Here is an 18,994-nt window from a genome sequence, read left to right as displayed (position 1 = left end):
GCCTAACCCAAATGGCAAAAGAGGTCCAAAAAGCCAATGAGGAGAAGAATGCCTTAAAAAGAAAAATTGGCCAAATGGAAAAAGAAGTCCAAAAGCTTACTGAAGAAAATACTTCCTTAAAAATTAGAATGGAGCAATTGGAAGCTAGTGACTTTACGAGAAATCAAGGCACTGTAAAACAAACCCAAAAGAATGAAAAAATAGAGGAGGAGAATGTGAAATATCTCATTGGAAAAACAACTGACCTGGAAAATAGACCCAGGAGAGAGAGTTTAAAAATTACTGGACTATCTGAAAGCCATGATCAAAAAAAGAGCCTAGACATCATCTTTCAAGAAATTATCAAGGAAAACTGCCCTGATATAGTAGAACCAGAGGGCAAAATAGAAATTGAAAGAGTCCACTGATCTCCTCCTGAAAGAGATCCCCAAAGGAAAACTCCTAGGAATATTGTAGCCAAATTCCAGAGTTTGTTCCCAGGTCAAGAAGAAAATATTACAAGCTGCCAGAAAGAAACAATTCAAGTATTGTGGAAACACAATCAGGATAACACAAGATTTAGCAGCTTCTACATTAAGGACCAGGGCATGGAATATAATATTCTGGAGGGCAAAGGAGATAGGATTACAACCAAGAATCACCTACCCAGCAAAACTGAGTATAATCCTTCAGGGTAAAAAATGATCATTCAGTGAAATAAGGGACTTATAAGCATTCTTGATGAAAAGACCAGAGCTGAATAGAAAAGTTGACTTTCAAATACAGGACTCCAGTGGAACATGAAGAGGTAAACAGGAAAGAGAAATTATAAGAGAGTTATTAAGGTTGAACTGTTTACATTCCTGTGTGGAAAGATGATATTTGTAACTCATGAGTCCTTTGTCAGTATTAGGGGAGTGGGAGGGGAAATTATATGTATGTACATACATATATATATATATATATATAATATATATGTATATGGATAGAGAGATAGAGAGATAGAGAGATAGATAGGCAGACACAGGGTAAGTTGAAGATGAAGGAGTGATATCTGGAAAATAAAATTAAGGGGTGAGAGAGGATTATACTGGGAGCAGGAGAAAGGGAGAAGTAGAATGGGGTAAATTATCTCACATCAAACAGACAAGAAAAGGCTTTTACAGTGTAGGGGAAATGGGGGAAGTGAGAGGGAATGAATGAATCTTATTCTCATAGGATTTGGCTTAAGGAGGGAATAACATACACAATTGGGGTATGGTAATCTATCTTACCCTACAGGAAAATATGGGGGGAAGTGGACAAGAGAGCAGGGAGTTGATAGAGGGGAAGGCAGATTGGGGGAAGGGATAATCAGAAGCAAACACTTCTGAGGAGGGACAGGGTCAAAAGAGAGAATAGAATAAATGGGGGATAGGTTGGATAAAGGGAAATATACTTAATTTCTCACAACATGACTACTATGGAAGTGTTTCGCATGACTACACATGTATAACCTGTATCAAGTTGCTTGCCTTTTCAATGAGAGTGGGTGGGGAGGGAGGAATGGAGAAAATTTGTAACCCAAAGTTTTAAAAACACATGTTAAAAAAATAAAAATGATATTTTACCATGTATCAATTTGTTCTCTACCATTTGTTATTTTTAAAGTGAATTTAGCTTCAAGTTGAAGCTTTAAGTTTATTTAACATTTAAAATTCATTCAACTTACCCCAATTGCTGCTAATATAGGTGCTTGATAAATCCACTTGAAGTCCCCAGCACTAAACTCCCAGCACCTATAAAGCCAAGAGGGATATTCTGTGAATAAAGTGGTAGAGCAATAGGCAGTTATTGTTAATTAAACATTCAAGATCTTTTAACTCTTCTCCAGAGACTCCATGGACTTAGTCCTTGATAACTAATCAAGGTACAGAGAGATTAACGACTTAGCTAAAGGAGAAAGGAAAGTGTAAAGAAGAGAATAAGGGTTTAGATAGCACCTTCTATATGACCGGCACTCTACTAGGTGGTGTTGCTGTTTTACAAATATCTCATTTGACCCTTACAGCAGTCCTTTCAGGTAGCTGCTATTATTATCCTCATCTTATAGTTGAGAAAACTGAGGCAAAGAGACGTCAAATAATTTGCCCAGGGTCATACAGCCAGGAGTATTTGAGATCAGATTTGAACTTGAGTCTTCCTGACTCGAGGCCCATGCTCTATTCATTGTGCCACTAGCTGCCTGACACATTAGCTTGTGAGATCATTGAGGACAGGCACCATCTTTTGCCTCTCTTTTTCTCTTTAGTGCTTAGCACAATGCCTGGCACATAGTAGGTGCTTAAGAAATGTTTATCGATTGACTTGACCTAAAGTAATAAATTATAATTTTTTTAAAAAAGTGAAATTAGTCCTGCTTTTTCTAATAAGAAAGGCCAAGTGCCTTCTGCCTTCATATTTAATTGAAAATTTGCATTTGTCTCAAGAACAGTCAATCATAGGTTGAAAAGACATAAAAATAATCTGAACATATGATATAAATGGATTTTCTCTTCATTGAATGACTATCAAAACTAGTTGAGAGAATGGTTGCCTATTTTTGTTAAAATGCTGATAAAAGTTTCATGGAAACCTTTGTGTGGGATGTAAAAAGTACAACACAAAAAATAAATGAATAGGTTTTCACTGTGGACCTTTTGAAAGAGAGAACTCTGGTAACTTTTGTATATATCTAAGAAAAATAAAACAAGAAAACATTTTACTTAACCCATGGAAACAATACAAGGGGGAAAGCAACACACTCTTTCTTATTTTACCAGCCTTCCTACATATGGGTAGAAGCCCTTAACCAGCACATCTTTAACAAGTCAAGTAAGCAAATAACTGACAAATGGTTCATTTTGCAATTAGATATTTTGCCCACTTCGTGCTTCCCTTGCTTATCTATTTGAATGACCTTCCTTTTAAACATTAAATTATTGTGGATTATGTTTTGGCAGCAACATCTGAAATCTGAGCTACTTCCCTGTTAATCAGGGAACTTTTGTCTTGCCTGCTCCCACTATTGGCTATTGCACAGACAAGAAAAAGTGGGCCTATTTTAGCATTACTTTGAGGATATATGGCTAGAGGGATAATGTCTCTCCCTTTCCAATACTATACCACCTCACCAACAGCCTGTAAGTTCATTAAAGGTGGGGACTGCCTCATTTTTTATCTTTGCGTCTCAGCACCTCACACAGCTCCTTGTATACAGTAGACATTTAATAAATTTGTTTGGTTCATTGAAATAAAGCTGCATCACCTTTCCCAGGCTCAGAGCCTTGGATTCATCCTTGACTTTTTCCTCTCTCACTGCCCACACATTACCAAAGATGGGTTACTATGTCTATTCACTGTCTCTTTCCAAATCACAAATGAGTAAGGACTCTTTAGGTTTACTTTGGCACATAATTCATACTGACAGCTCAAAAAGTAAACGATCACTTAAGAAAGCATGGCTTCAGATAAGGACGTCTCCATTACTCTGCAAGAGTTTTGTAAGGTTTTAACTCTGCCTTGAGAACAAAACAGCTGAAGAGACAGTTCATCAAGGCATTCTTCTCATCGTGTTTATCAGTGTCACTGCTGACCTAACACATAAGAGTGTGCCTTTGTTTGCTTTTATGTACTCAAGCAGAACCAGAAGCTTATTTAAGGCTACAATCAAACAGCCTTACTTGATCAAGTCCACTGTCTCTAACTGACTTTGCCTGACTCAGTCTCTGCATTATTATTTTACCAACATTTCTGTCCCGGTTTAGGATTTTTTCCATGCTCTTATTATAGTGAAGCTGATTTAAACTTTTATATTGATACACAAATTTGTTTTGCTTGATTCTGAGTATTTGCTACACAGGTTTTTTTTTTTCTTCTTTTTTCCCCAGTTAGAAATAGGACAGAGAGGAAATATATTTTTGTTATTTGGACATTTTGTTAATTTTTTAAAAAAATAAATAAAAAGAATGTTTACACACACAGACTGTTGCTTCTCTTTATTCCTTTCATTTTGACTAAGTTACTAATGCTGAACACAACATAAGCAAAAATCTGGCATCTATAAATCTGGAATAAGACAAAAAGAAAAGCAGCATATGTAAAAGTGAGGAGGTCACCAATACCTCAAAGGATTGTCAATTATTGGTCCTCAGATCTTTATTTTTGAATATTTCTAATTCTTGCTAGTGAAAGTTATAGGAATTTAGGACTGGAATTATCCTAGGTACTAAGATTATAGACTTGAGATGGAAGTGATCTTAGGGATCATTTTATCAGAATGATTTTCCCAAAGCTTCAGTCTGACCATGTAATTCTCCTTCAGAACCAATTCCCATGATTCCCTTTTACTTCTAGGATCACACATTAACTCCTCTGCTTGCCATTTAATTTAATTTAACCTACCATTCCAACCTTACTGTATATTACCCTTGCACATTAGAGTCCAGCCTTCATACCTAATATGTGTTCATTTCACTTTCTTTGTATGTCTGCATTGGCTGTCCTTCACGGCTGAAAACCTCCTTACTTGTGCTTCTTAGGAAGCTCTAATTTCCTTTATGTCTCCACTCAAGGGCTACCTTATTTAGCATGAATCCTTCCTCATCCCTTATGCTGCTTGTATCTTTTCTCAAAGTGATCTTGTATCTATATATTATGTATGACTATCCATGTATATGTTATCTACCTCCATGGACTATACATTTCTTGGAAAGTGATTATTTAATTAAATTAATTTGTGTTAATTAAATTGTAATTTAATTGAGTTATTAAATGAATTATCTAACATCACACCACTAGTTAGTGGCAGAGATGGAATTAAAATTCAATTCTAGGGTCCTTTTCACTTTACCACATCATCTCAAAGAGTTCTCTCAGAGTATAGAGCAAACTAATATGTCCAGAAAATTTCAATTTGGACAACTCAGTTCTCAGATTCCCAAGTGAATCAGAATTCCAGGAAAGATCTAGCACCCACAGGCAGACATGATGACTTTACAAAAAGTCAAAATGAACCTTATAGGATCATAGATTTGCAGTTGAAAGACACCTTAGAAGTCATTTGGTCCAATTCCATCATTTTATAGATGAGGAAATTGGGGCCCAGAGAGTTAGGTGTGTCTGAGGCTGGATTTGAACTCCTCTTCCTGACCCCAAGTCCAGTGTTCTATCTATTTACACCAACTTATTGCTTGTCAAGGAAATCCCATGCCTTGATTTTAGGTATATTTAATTATTCCAGAGAATTTAAGCCATGTAGCACTATTATATAAAACTAAAATCCAATTTGTATCTACAGAATGTCCACTGTTGACAACTTTAATAATGTTTCAATGCCCAGCTCTCAGTGGCATAATCATTCAGCTGATCAAAATTTATTTAACACTGTTTAGCTCCTGAGAAGCTTTGGTTAATGGATTTTCAAAATCTTCACATCCCATCCAGCAATTTAACAGGACACTAGAGCATATCCAGGGTGAGGAATCTTGCCATCTGGCCTGTGCTATGCCATGTACATCACACCCACCTCTTTCCCACCTCTTACTTTTAAAATAATAATCAAATAAATACTACCTTGGCTACTGAAAAAGAAATGCCAAAATTACTGGTATATGGCTTTACTGAAAATCTTTGTGACTGCTTACATGAAAACATCCTTCCCCTGACCACCATTTCTATGTGTGCTATAGCTCCCTATGAGAATGTAAGCTCCTAGGACTGTTATTTTTGCATTTGTTTCTCCAGCACCTAGGACACTGCCCAGCCTACAGTAAGTCCTTAATAGATTCTTGATGATTGAATTGATTTATAAATAAATGTATAGCCTAAGCAACTTAAGTTGCATTTTATTACTTAAGAAAGTATTTAGTTTGTGATGAATAAAATGAATGAATGATATTTCTTTCTCAACATTTCTCCATATTATTGATTCTAAAATGACAAGCTACAAATTGAAATATTGGATAAAAATCTCCTTCTACTATGCCCAAAGGACTACAAAAATGTGCATATCCTTTGATCCAGCAATAGCACTTCTAGGGCTATATCCCAAAGAGATCAAACAAATGGGAAAAGGACCCACATGTACAAAAATATTCATAGCAGCTCTTTTTGTGGTGGCAAAGAATTGGAAATTGAGAGGCTGCTCACCAGTTTGGGAATGGCTGAGCAAGTTGTGGTATATGAATGTAATGGAATACTATTGTGCTATAAGAAATGATGAACAGGCTGACTTCAGAAAAGCCTGGAAAGACTTATATGGTCTGATGCTGAGTGAAGTGAGCAGAACCAAGAGGACTTTGTACACAATAACAGTCATGTTATACAATGACTAATATTGTTAAACTGAACCCTTCTCAGCATTATAAGGATCTAAGACATTTCCAGAGGCCTTGGGATGGAAAATGCTGTCTACATCCAAAGAAAGAACTATGGAAGTGTAATCGTCATCACTTATTTTTACCTTCTGTTGAGTTTTGTTTCATCTTTCTGATGGTTCCTTCTATTGGTTTGAATTTTTACTTACAACTTCACTAATGTGAAAATATGTTTAATGGGTATGTAAATATAAAGCCTATATCAGATTGTGTGCCATCTTGGGGGGGGGAGGAAGGGGGAGAAAAATTTTCAAATCAAAAGCATATGGAAGTGATTGTTAATAAATCAAAATAAAAATAAAATTAAAAAAAGATAAAAATCTCCATCTGTAAACTGTCTCTTATTTAGAGAAATTGTTAATGGAAATCCTAGTAACAAACTCTCAAAATTCAAAATATAATATTAATACTAATTTAATATTTTGATTTAACACAATAATAATGTCTATGTATTTCTTAGAATTCCCTAACACATGAACTGGTTTAATGAAAACATAATCAGTGAGCAAGGAATTGAAATTCCTGACAAGCTCATAGAGGTTAGGGATCCATACTTTGCAATTTTTTTTTACTGTCTATTTTAGAACTAAATCATTGTTCAATAAATATTTTTGAATGAATAAAAGTGAGTTTATTTCTTTTGGCCACCTTTAGGATGACATGGAGAAAAGAATCCATTCTCCATCCTCGACTTAAGTCTAATCTATGCCTTATTTGAGGGAGAAGATTGCTTGACTAGAATCGTGGAGCTAAACAATAATTTAATCACAAATTCTCTTTTTCTAGAAATCATGGATGGAGTCACATAATAAAGGTCAGATTATATAGTCGTAATGCAGGGATGAGAACACTGCTGCTGTGTTAAAGGATATGGCAACCAGTATAAGCTAGAAATTTTAATGGTTCTGTCGAAGGAATTGGAGATATTTTACCTGGAGAAGAGAAGATTTGTACCAGTTAGGTTGTAGGGAGTGGAATGATAATGATATTCAAGTATTTATAGAATTTTCATGTGGTAGAGAGATTACATATGTTATTCTTGGCCCCAGAGGTCCCAGACAGAAGCAATGAGTAGAAATTGCAGAGGTGAAAATTTAGGCTTCATGAAAGAAAAAATGTCTTAACTCTTAACTAGAATTACCCAAAATTGCACATTTCTTGAGTACTGTGGAGAGAGAGTTCATATGAAGGTATTGATTTGGTTCTGAGGTCTCTTCCCACTCAATAATTCTGCAACATCGTCATTTTGCTTAATGTTGATTTGGATGCTCCCATGTATTACAATTTCAAATTAAACTCAAGCCAAGTCAATTTTTATCCCTTCCTAGCTTACACAACTGAATTGTATAATCTTTTGTAGCTAAACCATGACACACGAACTGGTTTTCCAAAACAAAACACATTCAAATTATGGGAAAAACTCACTGAACTTGTGGCAAAATATTGAAGGATCCTAAGTTATAAGTAAGAGCTGGTATAATAGAGAGCTGTCCTCAGAAGCAAGAAAGACCCAAGTATAAATCCTGTCTCTGATACATGCTGACTGTATGACCCTGGGTAAGTTACTTAAACTCCAGTGCCCTAGGGGTTCTTAGCCTGTAGTCATGCACTTAAAGATTTGTTAACTATTTCAATATAATTGATTTCCTTTGTAATCCTACAAATTGTACAAATTTAAAACGTTACTCTGAAAAGGGGCCATAGACTTGCCTGACTACTGTATGCCTCCATGACACAAAAAACATTAAGAACCTCTCTTCTAAGGTATAACTATACATTGGCAGTGGAAATTGCTCAGTGTGAGTTCCCTCTAATGAGGGAAACATTGGTCATAAAAAAGCAAAATAAAAAAAATAAAACTACAACGAATGAAAATGGCACACACATTTTTGATGCGTCTGGCAAATTGGAAGACTCATTTGGAGAAGTTACAAAATTTGGCATTTTAATTAGAAAAATCATATCTGCCTTAAAAAAGCTGAATATAATAGAGATGGTGGATGGCACACAGGATAACTTTTTAGAGAACACTGGTGAGCATGCTTAAAATGATTTCTAGCTTAGATGATGTGCTGATGAACATTTCACTTGGAGTTGATGGACAGCCAAGTACAAAGATCTTCATTTTGTCCTTAAAGTTGATGATGCATTACCAACCTGTTTATTATGATTACTATTTAAGATATTCCCTATTCAAGCTGTTCTATTCAAACCATCTTCCATTACCAATTCAAATGTAGCATGATCTTGTAATGATTGGGTCAGCAGATATAATAAAAACAGTCAAAGAATGAGGGAAAATAACTGCTTCCAATTCCATCTGTGATTCCACGCTTCATTCTTAAGTGACTTGTTATAAAATGTTAAGTTTCCAATTTTCAGTGCAGTTAGTGTTACAGTGTAATGGAAAGAACCAGCGACAAAATTTCTGTGTTCAAGTCCCTGCTCATTGCAACCTGGAAAAAGTTACTTTTAACCTTGCTATGCTAGTATTATCACTACTAAAGTAGGGGAATTACGAAGTGGTTTCTAAGCATAAGGCTCACAATGTAGGTTGTTTTTAACAATAGTTATGTTATTAGACTAGGAAGTAAAGAGCATAATAAAAATAAAGACAGCAAATCAGTCATGATCCAACTTTGGACTATAATGAGTTTAAGCCTGTAGGGATTTGGGGATACTTTAAATGAGATTAATAGCTCATTACAGTCAACAAGGATTCCATATCTGATAATAATAATTTAATATTTTGATGGTGTATTTCACTTTATAACATCTTCCTACATACATGATCTTATCTCTCCTTCACAAGAATCTTGTGAGATTATGTAGAGACCCATAGAGGTTAGATGACTTTTCTAAGGTCACACAATTGGTAGAACCAGGATTTCCGACCTTCAGACCAGTGTTCTTTCTGCTACTATAAAGACCACTGATATTGAAAGCTCTTCATAATTCCCTACCTTTCCAGTATTTGTGCATCTTGCTTCCTTTCACATAAGATATGATCCAGCAACAAGGCCTTCTTGCTCTCCCATGAAAACAGCCCCATCTCCTGTCCCTATCACTTTGCTCTGGTTTTACCTCTAATACTTGGAATAATCCATTCCTTCGCTTTTTAGTTTCCTTGGATTCTGTCCATACTCAGCTCAAAGCCTATGTTCTGTAAGAGATCTTTTCTAGTCCCCCCCCCAACTTTGAATGCTTTCTCCTTTCAGATTACTTTAACCTACTGTATGTATTTTGTTGACCAAATAGTTGGACAAGAGCATCATGGTGGAACAAATTATCCTGTTGAGTTCATGGTTTTTACTTTCTGTCCAGGTAAACAGAAGTAGAGACTGGTTCCTAGGTTTTTTTTTTCAATAATGTTATTCATGCCACTGGTACAGAGAACTTGTGCAAATTCATCTATTTACTGTGCTAAAATAAGCATTTGAATCATTGTTCTGAAAATATTTTCACACTTACTGGAAGTATTCACAAGAGTAAAACTGAGAAATGATAGTTCAAGTCAAGCAGCCTTTTTAAGTTGTCCAAGAGGCATCTTGTTAAAATTGGAGAGGAGAGAGAGTAATTCTGGGGATATCTGAATTGATTTGACTTGTTTCTAGTGTAATGTGTATATGTTTTTTTTTTTCAAATGATGCAAGAAAAATCAAAGGATGTCTCAAACTGACTACCCAGAATTTACTACTCTGGGAAAGTTGCCTTCTCTGTGGCTTATAGGACAGATTGTGTGAAGAATGTAGAAAATATAGTTTAGCAATTTGCTAACCACAAAAGCTGCTCATTTCTTTCTGTTTTGTAAGTTTTTCTTCTTTGTAGCATTGTTTCTGAAATCTACTCTTTCCCTTAAATAATCATAATATATATATATTACCTTAATAGTATTTCATTATGCTAAGGTATAAAAAGACTGCCATTTAAAAACACTGGTTTAGCAGAATAGCAAAATACTTGTATTTGAAGAAGGTAAGCAACAGTCTGAAATTTAAAGTACATATAATTTTAATTAGCTATATAACTATAATTATCTTTTGATTTTTCATTTCATAAGCTTCCAATCTTCTTTTTGATATGGGAGGCAGCTGAGTCTATCTTTCCAGTTGCATCTTGCATTCTTTCCTTTCTCATCCCCTACAGTTGAGTCAGATTGAATTCCTCACTCTTTCTTGAACATATCTAGTTCCTTTCTCAACTTTATGCCTTTGCTCCCATAATTAATTACACCCAGAATGTCCACTCCCTCATTTCCACTGTAATTCTTTTCTATTTCCAACAATTCTTCAAAGTCTAGCTCAGATATTACCTCCTTAGGAGGACAGAATCATAGATTTATATCTAGGAAGCACTTAAGAGATCATCTTATCCAAACCTTTCAATTTAGTGATAATCAGACCAGGAATCATGAAGTGACTTGCCCATGACTTCACAGGTAGTAAGCAGTAGAAACAACAGCAGAATCTCCATGGTCTGACTCAAAATTTAGTGCTCTTTCCTTTACACCATACTACCTTTCCAAGAAGACTTCTTTAATCTTCCCAGTCAGAAATGATCACTTACTCTTCCGAATTCTCAAAGTACTGTGAATTCCTCTACTATATCTATAACCCTACAACTAGGCCACACAGGATGTTCAGTAAGTACTGTGGAAATTACATGTAGGTATAGATTGATTCAAATAATGGATCTTGTGAATCAGTCACATCATTCACATTCATACTATATACTTCCATTGGCCTGGAACTAATTACCATATCTTACATAATTATAGCTTTGAATAGTGCAAATTGAAATACATGCAACCAATTCATTGCATTCATTATTCACACTAATCAGGACCTACCTGTATATGGAAATATAGAGGTTAGTTTAGTGGTTTTCTAAGCTAACTTGAATGGAGGTGATACCTCATTGTACTTCCATCATCACCTCGACTCTGAGATAAAGGGGAGAATGGGGAATTTTAATAACACTTTAGGTCATTAAGAGTCAGCCTGGCTTAGTGGATAGCAACTGAAGACCCTGTATAAATCCTGCCTTCGACTTCTACTGTCTGTGTGACCATAGACACTATTTAGCCTTTCTGTCCCCCGGTACTCCTATGAGACTATAATTTCCGGATGAGTTAGTGAACTACATTAATGGAAAAAGTTTCCACATGGGTTAGTTCTCAAAACAGTGAAATCATAGACTTGGACCAAGACCACAAAAACAACAGCAAAAATACAAGGAATTAATTGGGTATGAGATTGCAATGTGGTATAGTGAAAAAGAACTAACTGGAAAGCCAGGCTACTTGGGTTCCAGTTTTGGCACCATTACTAAGTGTCTGAGTGACCTTGGGCAAGTAGCTTAATCTTTCTTGCCTCAGTTTTCTAAAATGCGGTAGCTAGACTCATTTATTTTTAAGGTAACTTCCATTTTGAAATCTGTTTCTGTACTTTGTGTCATTGTTATTTGTAGTTCTTTTCAGGGAGTGGAGAGCTGGTTTTACCAATACACTTGCCAGCAAACTATCATTATATACTAGCAAACTTGTAAAAAGTTAAACAGCTGTTGGTACACTATGTTTCTGACTTGAGCCTAAAACAAGCCTAAGAAAAGCAAGGAAGAACGCATAGCTGAATATTTGCATTCTGCTACCTTTGTCTTTGTTATAAAGTATCTTACTTACACAATTTCTGCATATCCCTACCCTCCTTTACTCCCTCCCCCCCAAAAAAAATTATCAATTCCTTACAGCAACGAGCAGGTAAAAATTAGTGTGTTAAGTCATTCAATCACATCCAATTCTTCATGTGCCTGTGGACCATACTATCCTTGGGGTTTTCTTGGCAAAGATACTGGAATGGTTTGCCATTTCCTTCTCCAGTAGCTTAAAGCAGAGGTTAAGTGATTTGTCCAGGGTCGCACAGCTACTAAGTGTCTAAGGCTGGATTTGAACTCAGGTCTTCCTGACTCCAGACCAAGTGCTCTATCTACTGAGCCACCTATCTGCCTCCTTAAAAAGTAATCACTTGAGTCAAAGTATTGTATTATTTAGTCAGCTAACTAATTTTTACCACTCAGTGCTATAAGGAATTGATCATTTTGGAGGGGAAGTGTGGAAATTCTGTAAGGTTTGTGTAATAGTTTTAGTTATTTCACAGTGTGTTGTGTATCTTTGACATTCAGTTTGGATTCAGAATTTATCCATTATTACTAAAAAATGATGACCCCAAAATAACAGTTTTTCTTCTCCCTCAACAACTAACCTAATTTAAAATTTCAAAAAATTTCAAAATTTTATTTTTAGTAAAGTTGCATACCATTAATACATTTTAAGGAAGAAAGAACACAAATTATTATCTTTTTTTTGCATCTTATCTCCCTAAGTAAATTACAAGCTCCATGAGAGCAGGACCCATGCTTCATTTATCTTCATATCCACCTTAGCTTTTATCACATAGTAGTCACTTAATAAATGCTTTTTGAAATGAACTTCATACAACTAAGTCTGTTTTTTATCTTAACCTACTTTGCTACAACATATTCTTGACATATTTAATATAGTTAGTTACAGCCTACAAATGAAATCTTCCCCAAGTGACACATTTTTGTACATGTTCAGGGTCACCATTCAGAAGGCAAAGAAAAATAAATACTGGCTGAGGTAGTCTCGATTGAAAATAATCAAGAGCCTCTGCTAATCTCAAACATTAGACCAAGAAAAGGTAAATTTTTCTTTGGAGAGACTGAAAGATACCCCCATCCCTACTGGATTTTATTACATCTCTGCAGAAAATTTATCATCTCAGGAAGCTCTGAGAGTGGCTCTTTGCTACTGGGTAACTAAATCTCATTAGAGAAGAACAATTACCAGTGCCTCAATAAGAGCTACCTCTTCCATCTTTAGAGAATTTTTATGCTGAGCAAAAATTTACTTTAATGCAACTAAAAGGTTGCATATCTTTCAAACAATTCAAAACATTAAGCTTTTGGGTACAAACATCACTGAGATTCAGCATTTGCTACAGGTTTCATTACCCTATGGGAAACATGGGAAAATCGACCCTGAAGTGAGAAAGTTTACTTACGTTTCTTGTTTTTCTGTGGAAGTTTATTTTATATTTTATCATTTGTTCTTCAACCTAATCCTTCAAGGTGGGTGTCTCCCAAGCTTCTTTCCTCTTCTTCCTTCTATATTCTCTTCCTTATCAATCTTAACATAGTCCCATGGCTTTGACTATAGTCTCTTATATATGAACCATACATCCTTATTTCAGGCCTGTATTTCCAACTACTGGGCATTTTTATTTGTAGCTTCATTGGCACCTGAACTCCAAATGTCCAAAACTAAGCTGATCTTTTTTTGCCCTCCCAGACTTGCTCCTCCTGACTTCCTTGGCAGTAACAGTGCCACCAGTCATTCAGTCTCCCATAGTGAAACCCTGGTGCTATCTTTAACTTCTTTATACCTCTACCTCTATCCCCATGCAGTTATCACTAAGCCTTACTGATGCTATCTATGCAATTCCTCTCACATCCATGTTCTCTCCTTTCCTATTCTTGATATAGGAGAGATTGGTGGATTTGGAGTCAAGATCCCTTGGTCAAAATCCCATTTCTGACATTATATGAGGGAACTTTGGGCAAATCACTTAACTTCCCTGACCCTGATTTTCCTTGGAGGGTGATATTCCTTATTATGCTTATCTCACAGAGTTGTTGTAAGGACCAAATGAGATGATGTATGAAAAGAACATTATACTTTTTAAAGCACTTGTGGGGTTTTGGAATGTTAAAGAGAAAGGGATAATAGTTTTCCTTCCTTGACGCAAGCCATGCCATTTTAGAGTATACTTCCATTGAGTGCTAACCTCTCCTCCCCTGCCTGGACAATTATTACCATCTAATTAGTTTTCTCAATTCCATCCTTCGCATTACTTGCACATTATTCTCATTATGCCTAGAACTTCTTATCCCATTTCTCTGTTCAAAATCATTAATTAATCAATAATAATAATAGTATTTATTTAGTGTAGTACTTACCATATGACTGGCACTGTGCAAAGTACTTTAAAAATGTTATGTCATTTGATTCTCATGAAAATCCTTAGAAATAAGTGCTATTATTACCCCCATTTTGAGGTTGAAGAAACTAAACAAAGGTTAATTGACTTAGTGCCCAAGGTCACACAGCTAGTAAGCATCTGAGATTGGATTTGAACTCAGAATTATTTCTGAGCTCCTTAGCCTAATATTAGATATTCCACAATCTAATGCTCTTCTATATTTTCATTCTTATCTGATACAACTCTCTAACCATTATTTACCACCATTCTTCAGTTAAGCTGAACTATTTATATAGGTCTTGTGACTTTTTTGCTCTATGCCTTTATGTATACCCTTCCTTATAATTGTAATGAGTACTTAGGCTTTTCCTCACATCATTTACCTAAACTTTTGTAATCCCATCTGTCATTTTATTTCTTTTTTTTTATCTTGATAGGTTATCTTATTTTTATTATGTGTACAAACCAGGGCAAGACAAAAGTGATACAGGATGAAATTAATGACATTGTTAGTGACAAAGTTAGTGACATTGTTGTGCAAAAAGAAAACTAGGTCAATCTTCCGTAGCTCTAGCATGAACTGAATCTTTACGACCTCCTTTTGTAAAAGCATCTTGAATTTTTGGATGGAACTTAATGGGATCATCAATTCAAAGAATGGTCATTGCAGCTACTATTGCAAATTTCAGGCTCAACTTTAACTACGGCAAGTTCAAAGGTTAAGCTCAAATGTAACCCTCTGCGTGAAGCTCTCTCTGATCTTCACCAATGGGGCAATTACCTTTTGCTTTGGCCCCACCTAACACTTTCATATTTTATGTTGACTTACTACTTTCCCCCCTTAGTTTAGTTACTTATGTGTCTGATCTTCCTATTGGACAGTAAGCTCCGAATAGGGTAGGAACTTTCTCTTATGTAAACTTTGTTTCTCTCCCAGCGTCTTTCACGATACTCTGTGCACAACTAATAAATAATAACTGAATTTAAGTTAATCCAGAAATTAGATTTTACTTCCAGAATCTAAAAGTTAAAGAACTATAATATAAATATCAAAATGTACAGGATGTACAGATGATTAATTATATTCTGTGCTTTTGACATGGCACCGAAGGTTAAATACACTAATAGCTAACCCATCTCATTTAAAACTACCCTCATAGATTTCTTTTTTTCTTAATGAGTTTGAAAAAAACAGCAACCTACATGCACCAGATAGAATTTTCTTTTCTTGTTTGACTCATCATTACTCAGCCCCAGAAATAAAACGAAAAATGAACAATTCAGTGTTCATCCATCATTCATCCCCTAGAGGGAAATATTCACAAATGCGGACATGGGGTGGTGTGGAAGTGGGAAGACAGGGTCTTCACAAAGTTCACCTGAAGCCAATTAAAATTATTTCACCCAGTGACCAGCAATCTGACAGAAGATACCTGGTAACAGTCACAAGTACAGTGCCCCTCTACTGTCTTTCAACTGTTAAGATTTTCCAGTTTGTTTTTAGTACTATACAATTTAGAAGGAAGGTTCTCAAACTTTTTTTCCTTTTAATATGGAAGGATTAGACTTCAACAATTGCTAATTTCCTGACTAACTACACTGTTAGATCCTTCATAGCCAAGTGCTATTGAAGTTAGAAAAGGGAGCATGTAGGCTGAATTATTAAGGGAAAACTGAATAGAAAGGGGCCACTTTGCTTTTTAATGACATCACCTGCTATACCGTAATAGTACTTATTGTTATTAAAACTTTCAGAATATTGTTTATTTTGTTACATTTGTTATTAAAAACTTCACAAAATGCTTTCTTTTATAAAAAAAATAAGGAATAATCGGGGCAGCTAGGTGGTGCAGTGAATGGAACACCAGCCCTGGATTCAGGAGGACCTGAGTTCAAATGTGGCCTCAGACACATAACACTAACTAGCTGTGTGACCCTGGGCAAGTCACTTCACCCCATTGCCTAGCCAAAAAAAAAAAAAAGAAAAAAGGAATTATCATGTCTTAGAGTTGAAAAGAGCCTCAAACATCATCTTTTCCATGGATTACATACATGGGGACTATGAACTTTAGAAAAAAATTAACAGTTCAAAACAATATAATTCTTTCCATTGTGGTGCTAAATATATATGTGTTATTTGTATGTATGTATGTACACATATACACACACACAGACGCACATATATACACACACACATATATAGCTACTACTAGATACTAACTAGCTAGTTTAAATATGTTCAGTTTCCCTTTACTAGCTGAAGAAACTGAGGTTTATCAATATGTGTCTGTTTCATGTAACAAGACCTAGTCTGCAGAGCATCTAATGAACAAGAACAGAAAGGTTGTTTTTGCATTCATAAAGTTAGTTCCCCCATTAACAAGATCCAGATGCCCTTAAGTGTTAAAGGATATATCTGGTGAAAAGACTACACTCTTCCCCCCCTCCCCTTTTTTTCACACTTAACTCTCATCTGCTACCATTGCTCGTACCACTGTCCAAGCCACAACAAACACTGCTGGAAATCCTATAAGAAAAAACAAAACAAAATAGCAGGTTTGTGGTAATATTGATTTCAGATTTTTTAACCATATAAAATTATCATTGAAAAGTATTTACTGGATTCAAATTTAAAGATGTCAGACATTGCTCTAGAAGAGTTCCTTGTGACTTGAATAGACCCACTGTGTGCATATGACTTACCAGCCTCTCCAGAATTTGTCACAAACATTTGTTTTTCTTGTAACTGATAACCTAAAGATTGTGGTCAGTTTAATTGAAGCATGAAAGGTTATAGGATCAAACTTTATCTGGAAATGGCTGAGGGGACCAAGGGCAAAAACATGGTAGGGTCTCAACATTTGGCTTCTAATTTTATATGGATGAATACCACAATTTCATTGGAGAGTAAATGATCAAAGGCATGGGAGATGACATTTGAAGATAAACTTGGTAGATTAAGAGACTTCAGTCTGGAAAGATGAAAGCTTAGAGAGCATAGAATTGAAATTCATGAACTGATTAAGGTTTACCCAACATAGCAATTCTTACTTTCCTTTTTGTCATTTGAGGATATTAATAATTTTTTCAATCCTATTCTGATCATGCCTTATATTCAGGCCCCTTCAGTATCTATGGATTTAGTTAGTATTCTAATATCTACATGATTGCATGCTCCTTCTAAACATTCTCATTTTCCTTTTTATGTTTATCAACAGGTATGTATTAAACACCTACTATGTACCAGGTATCATGCTAGGTTCTAGATATTAAATATAAGAATAAAATAGTACAAAACCTCAGGGTGTTTACATTTTACATTTTCCCAAAACATTATTCTTTGTCCTCAACTAAACTGTTAGAAACTCTTCAAAGAAGGTACTGTCTTAACTTTTGTTCCTTTCTGAGCGCATAGCATTTTGTGTAATATTCTATATAAAAGTAGTACTTAAAATTATATAGTACAGTTCGTTTAATGGAGAGAATGTCTGGAATTCAGAATTTTTAAAAAAAAATAAAAAAACCATTATACTGGGTGCCATGTTTTAATGAATTATTTTCCATAGTTATGGACAGATTTTCTCATTCTGCTTTGCAGGTACTTCCTTTCCAAAACTTGAATAATCTTTTTTTTTTTAAAGAAAGAATAAAAGAAACCAAAATCATTACAAATTCTCAACAAGATAATCATTTAGAACATATCACACATGCACAATACACACACACACACACATATATACACATACATACATACATACATACACAGAGGTGAATAGAAACCAATATATACAAATATCCAACAAATTTGCCTACATTTGAAAATTTGGCTTTAAATTAAAATGCTATAATATAAACAACTCCTTTCGATTGGCAGTATTATATAGAGGAAAACAATGGCCCAGGAAATAGGAGATTTGCCTTCTAGTTTTATCCCTAATATTAACTGGCCACATGATCTTGAGGAAATTATTTCACTTATTTCAATCTCTTTTCTCTTTAATCAAATAATCCCAGACTTTAAGGTCACATGATTTTATAATTCTCACATATTAATTTAAGGAGGGAAACTTTTTTTAAAAAAAGATTTACAGTTCAGTTTTTACATTTGCTTCTGATTTCTTTCTAAGAATTTTTTTAATCTTTATTTTATAATAGCTAATATTTATATATTGCCTACTGTGTCCTAGGCACTGTGCTAAGTACTTTAGAAATATCTCATTTGATCCTCACAACAACCCTGGGAGATAGGTGCTTTTATTATCCTTATTTTATAGTTGAGGAAACTGAGGCAGACTGAGGTTGTGATTTGCCCAGGGTCACACAGCTTGTAAGTATCTGAGACTGGATTTGAATTCAGATCTTCCTGATTCCAGGCCCAGAGATCTATCCACTGTGCCATCTAGCTGCCTAAGCAGATGACAACTGAATATATAATTAAGCATAAGGTGATATTCATCTGATATGCAAGAGTTTTATATGTGTATATGTGTATATGTACATATATGTATGTATGTATGTATATGCCTGGTATATATAAAGGGCAGCCAGGTGGCACAATGA

General features: G+C 35.1%; 1 protein-coding gene across 1 annotated transcript in view; it reads right to left on the bottom strand.

Annotated features, from left to right (window-relative positions):
- The window catches only part of PTH2R (parathyroid hormone 2 receptor), an 81,972-nt gene that overhangs the window by 44,746 nt on the left and 18,232 nt on the right, over nt 1-18,994 (bottom strand). Inside the window, exons 5-6 of the mRNA XM_021008756.1 lie at nt 16,902-16,961; nt 1,691-1,779 (exon numbers count right to left, since the gene is read on the bottom strand). Coding sequence (XP_020864415.1) covers nt 1,691-1,779; nt 16,902-16,961 — 149 coding nt within the window. The remainder of the gene's footprint in view (nt 1-1,690; nt 1,780-16,901; nt 16,962-18,994) is intronic.

The sequence above is a fragment of the Phascolarctos cinereus genome, unplaced genomic scaffold, assembly GCF_003287225.1.
Source record: "Phascolarctos cinereus isolate Bilbo 61053 unplaced genomic scaffold, phaCin_HiC Scaffold_7;HRSCAF=346, whole genome shotgun sequence".
NCBI lineage: Eukaryota > Metazoa > Chordata > Mammalia > Diprotodontia > Phascolarctidae > Phascolarctos > Phascolarctos cinereus.
Note: the sequence above shows the minus strand (reverse complement) of the source record. Positions and strands in the feature narration are given on the sequence as shown.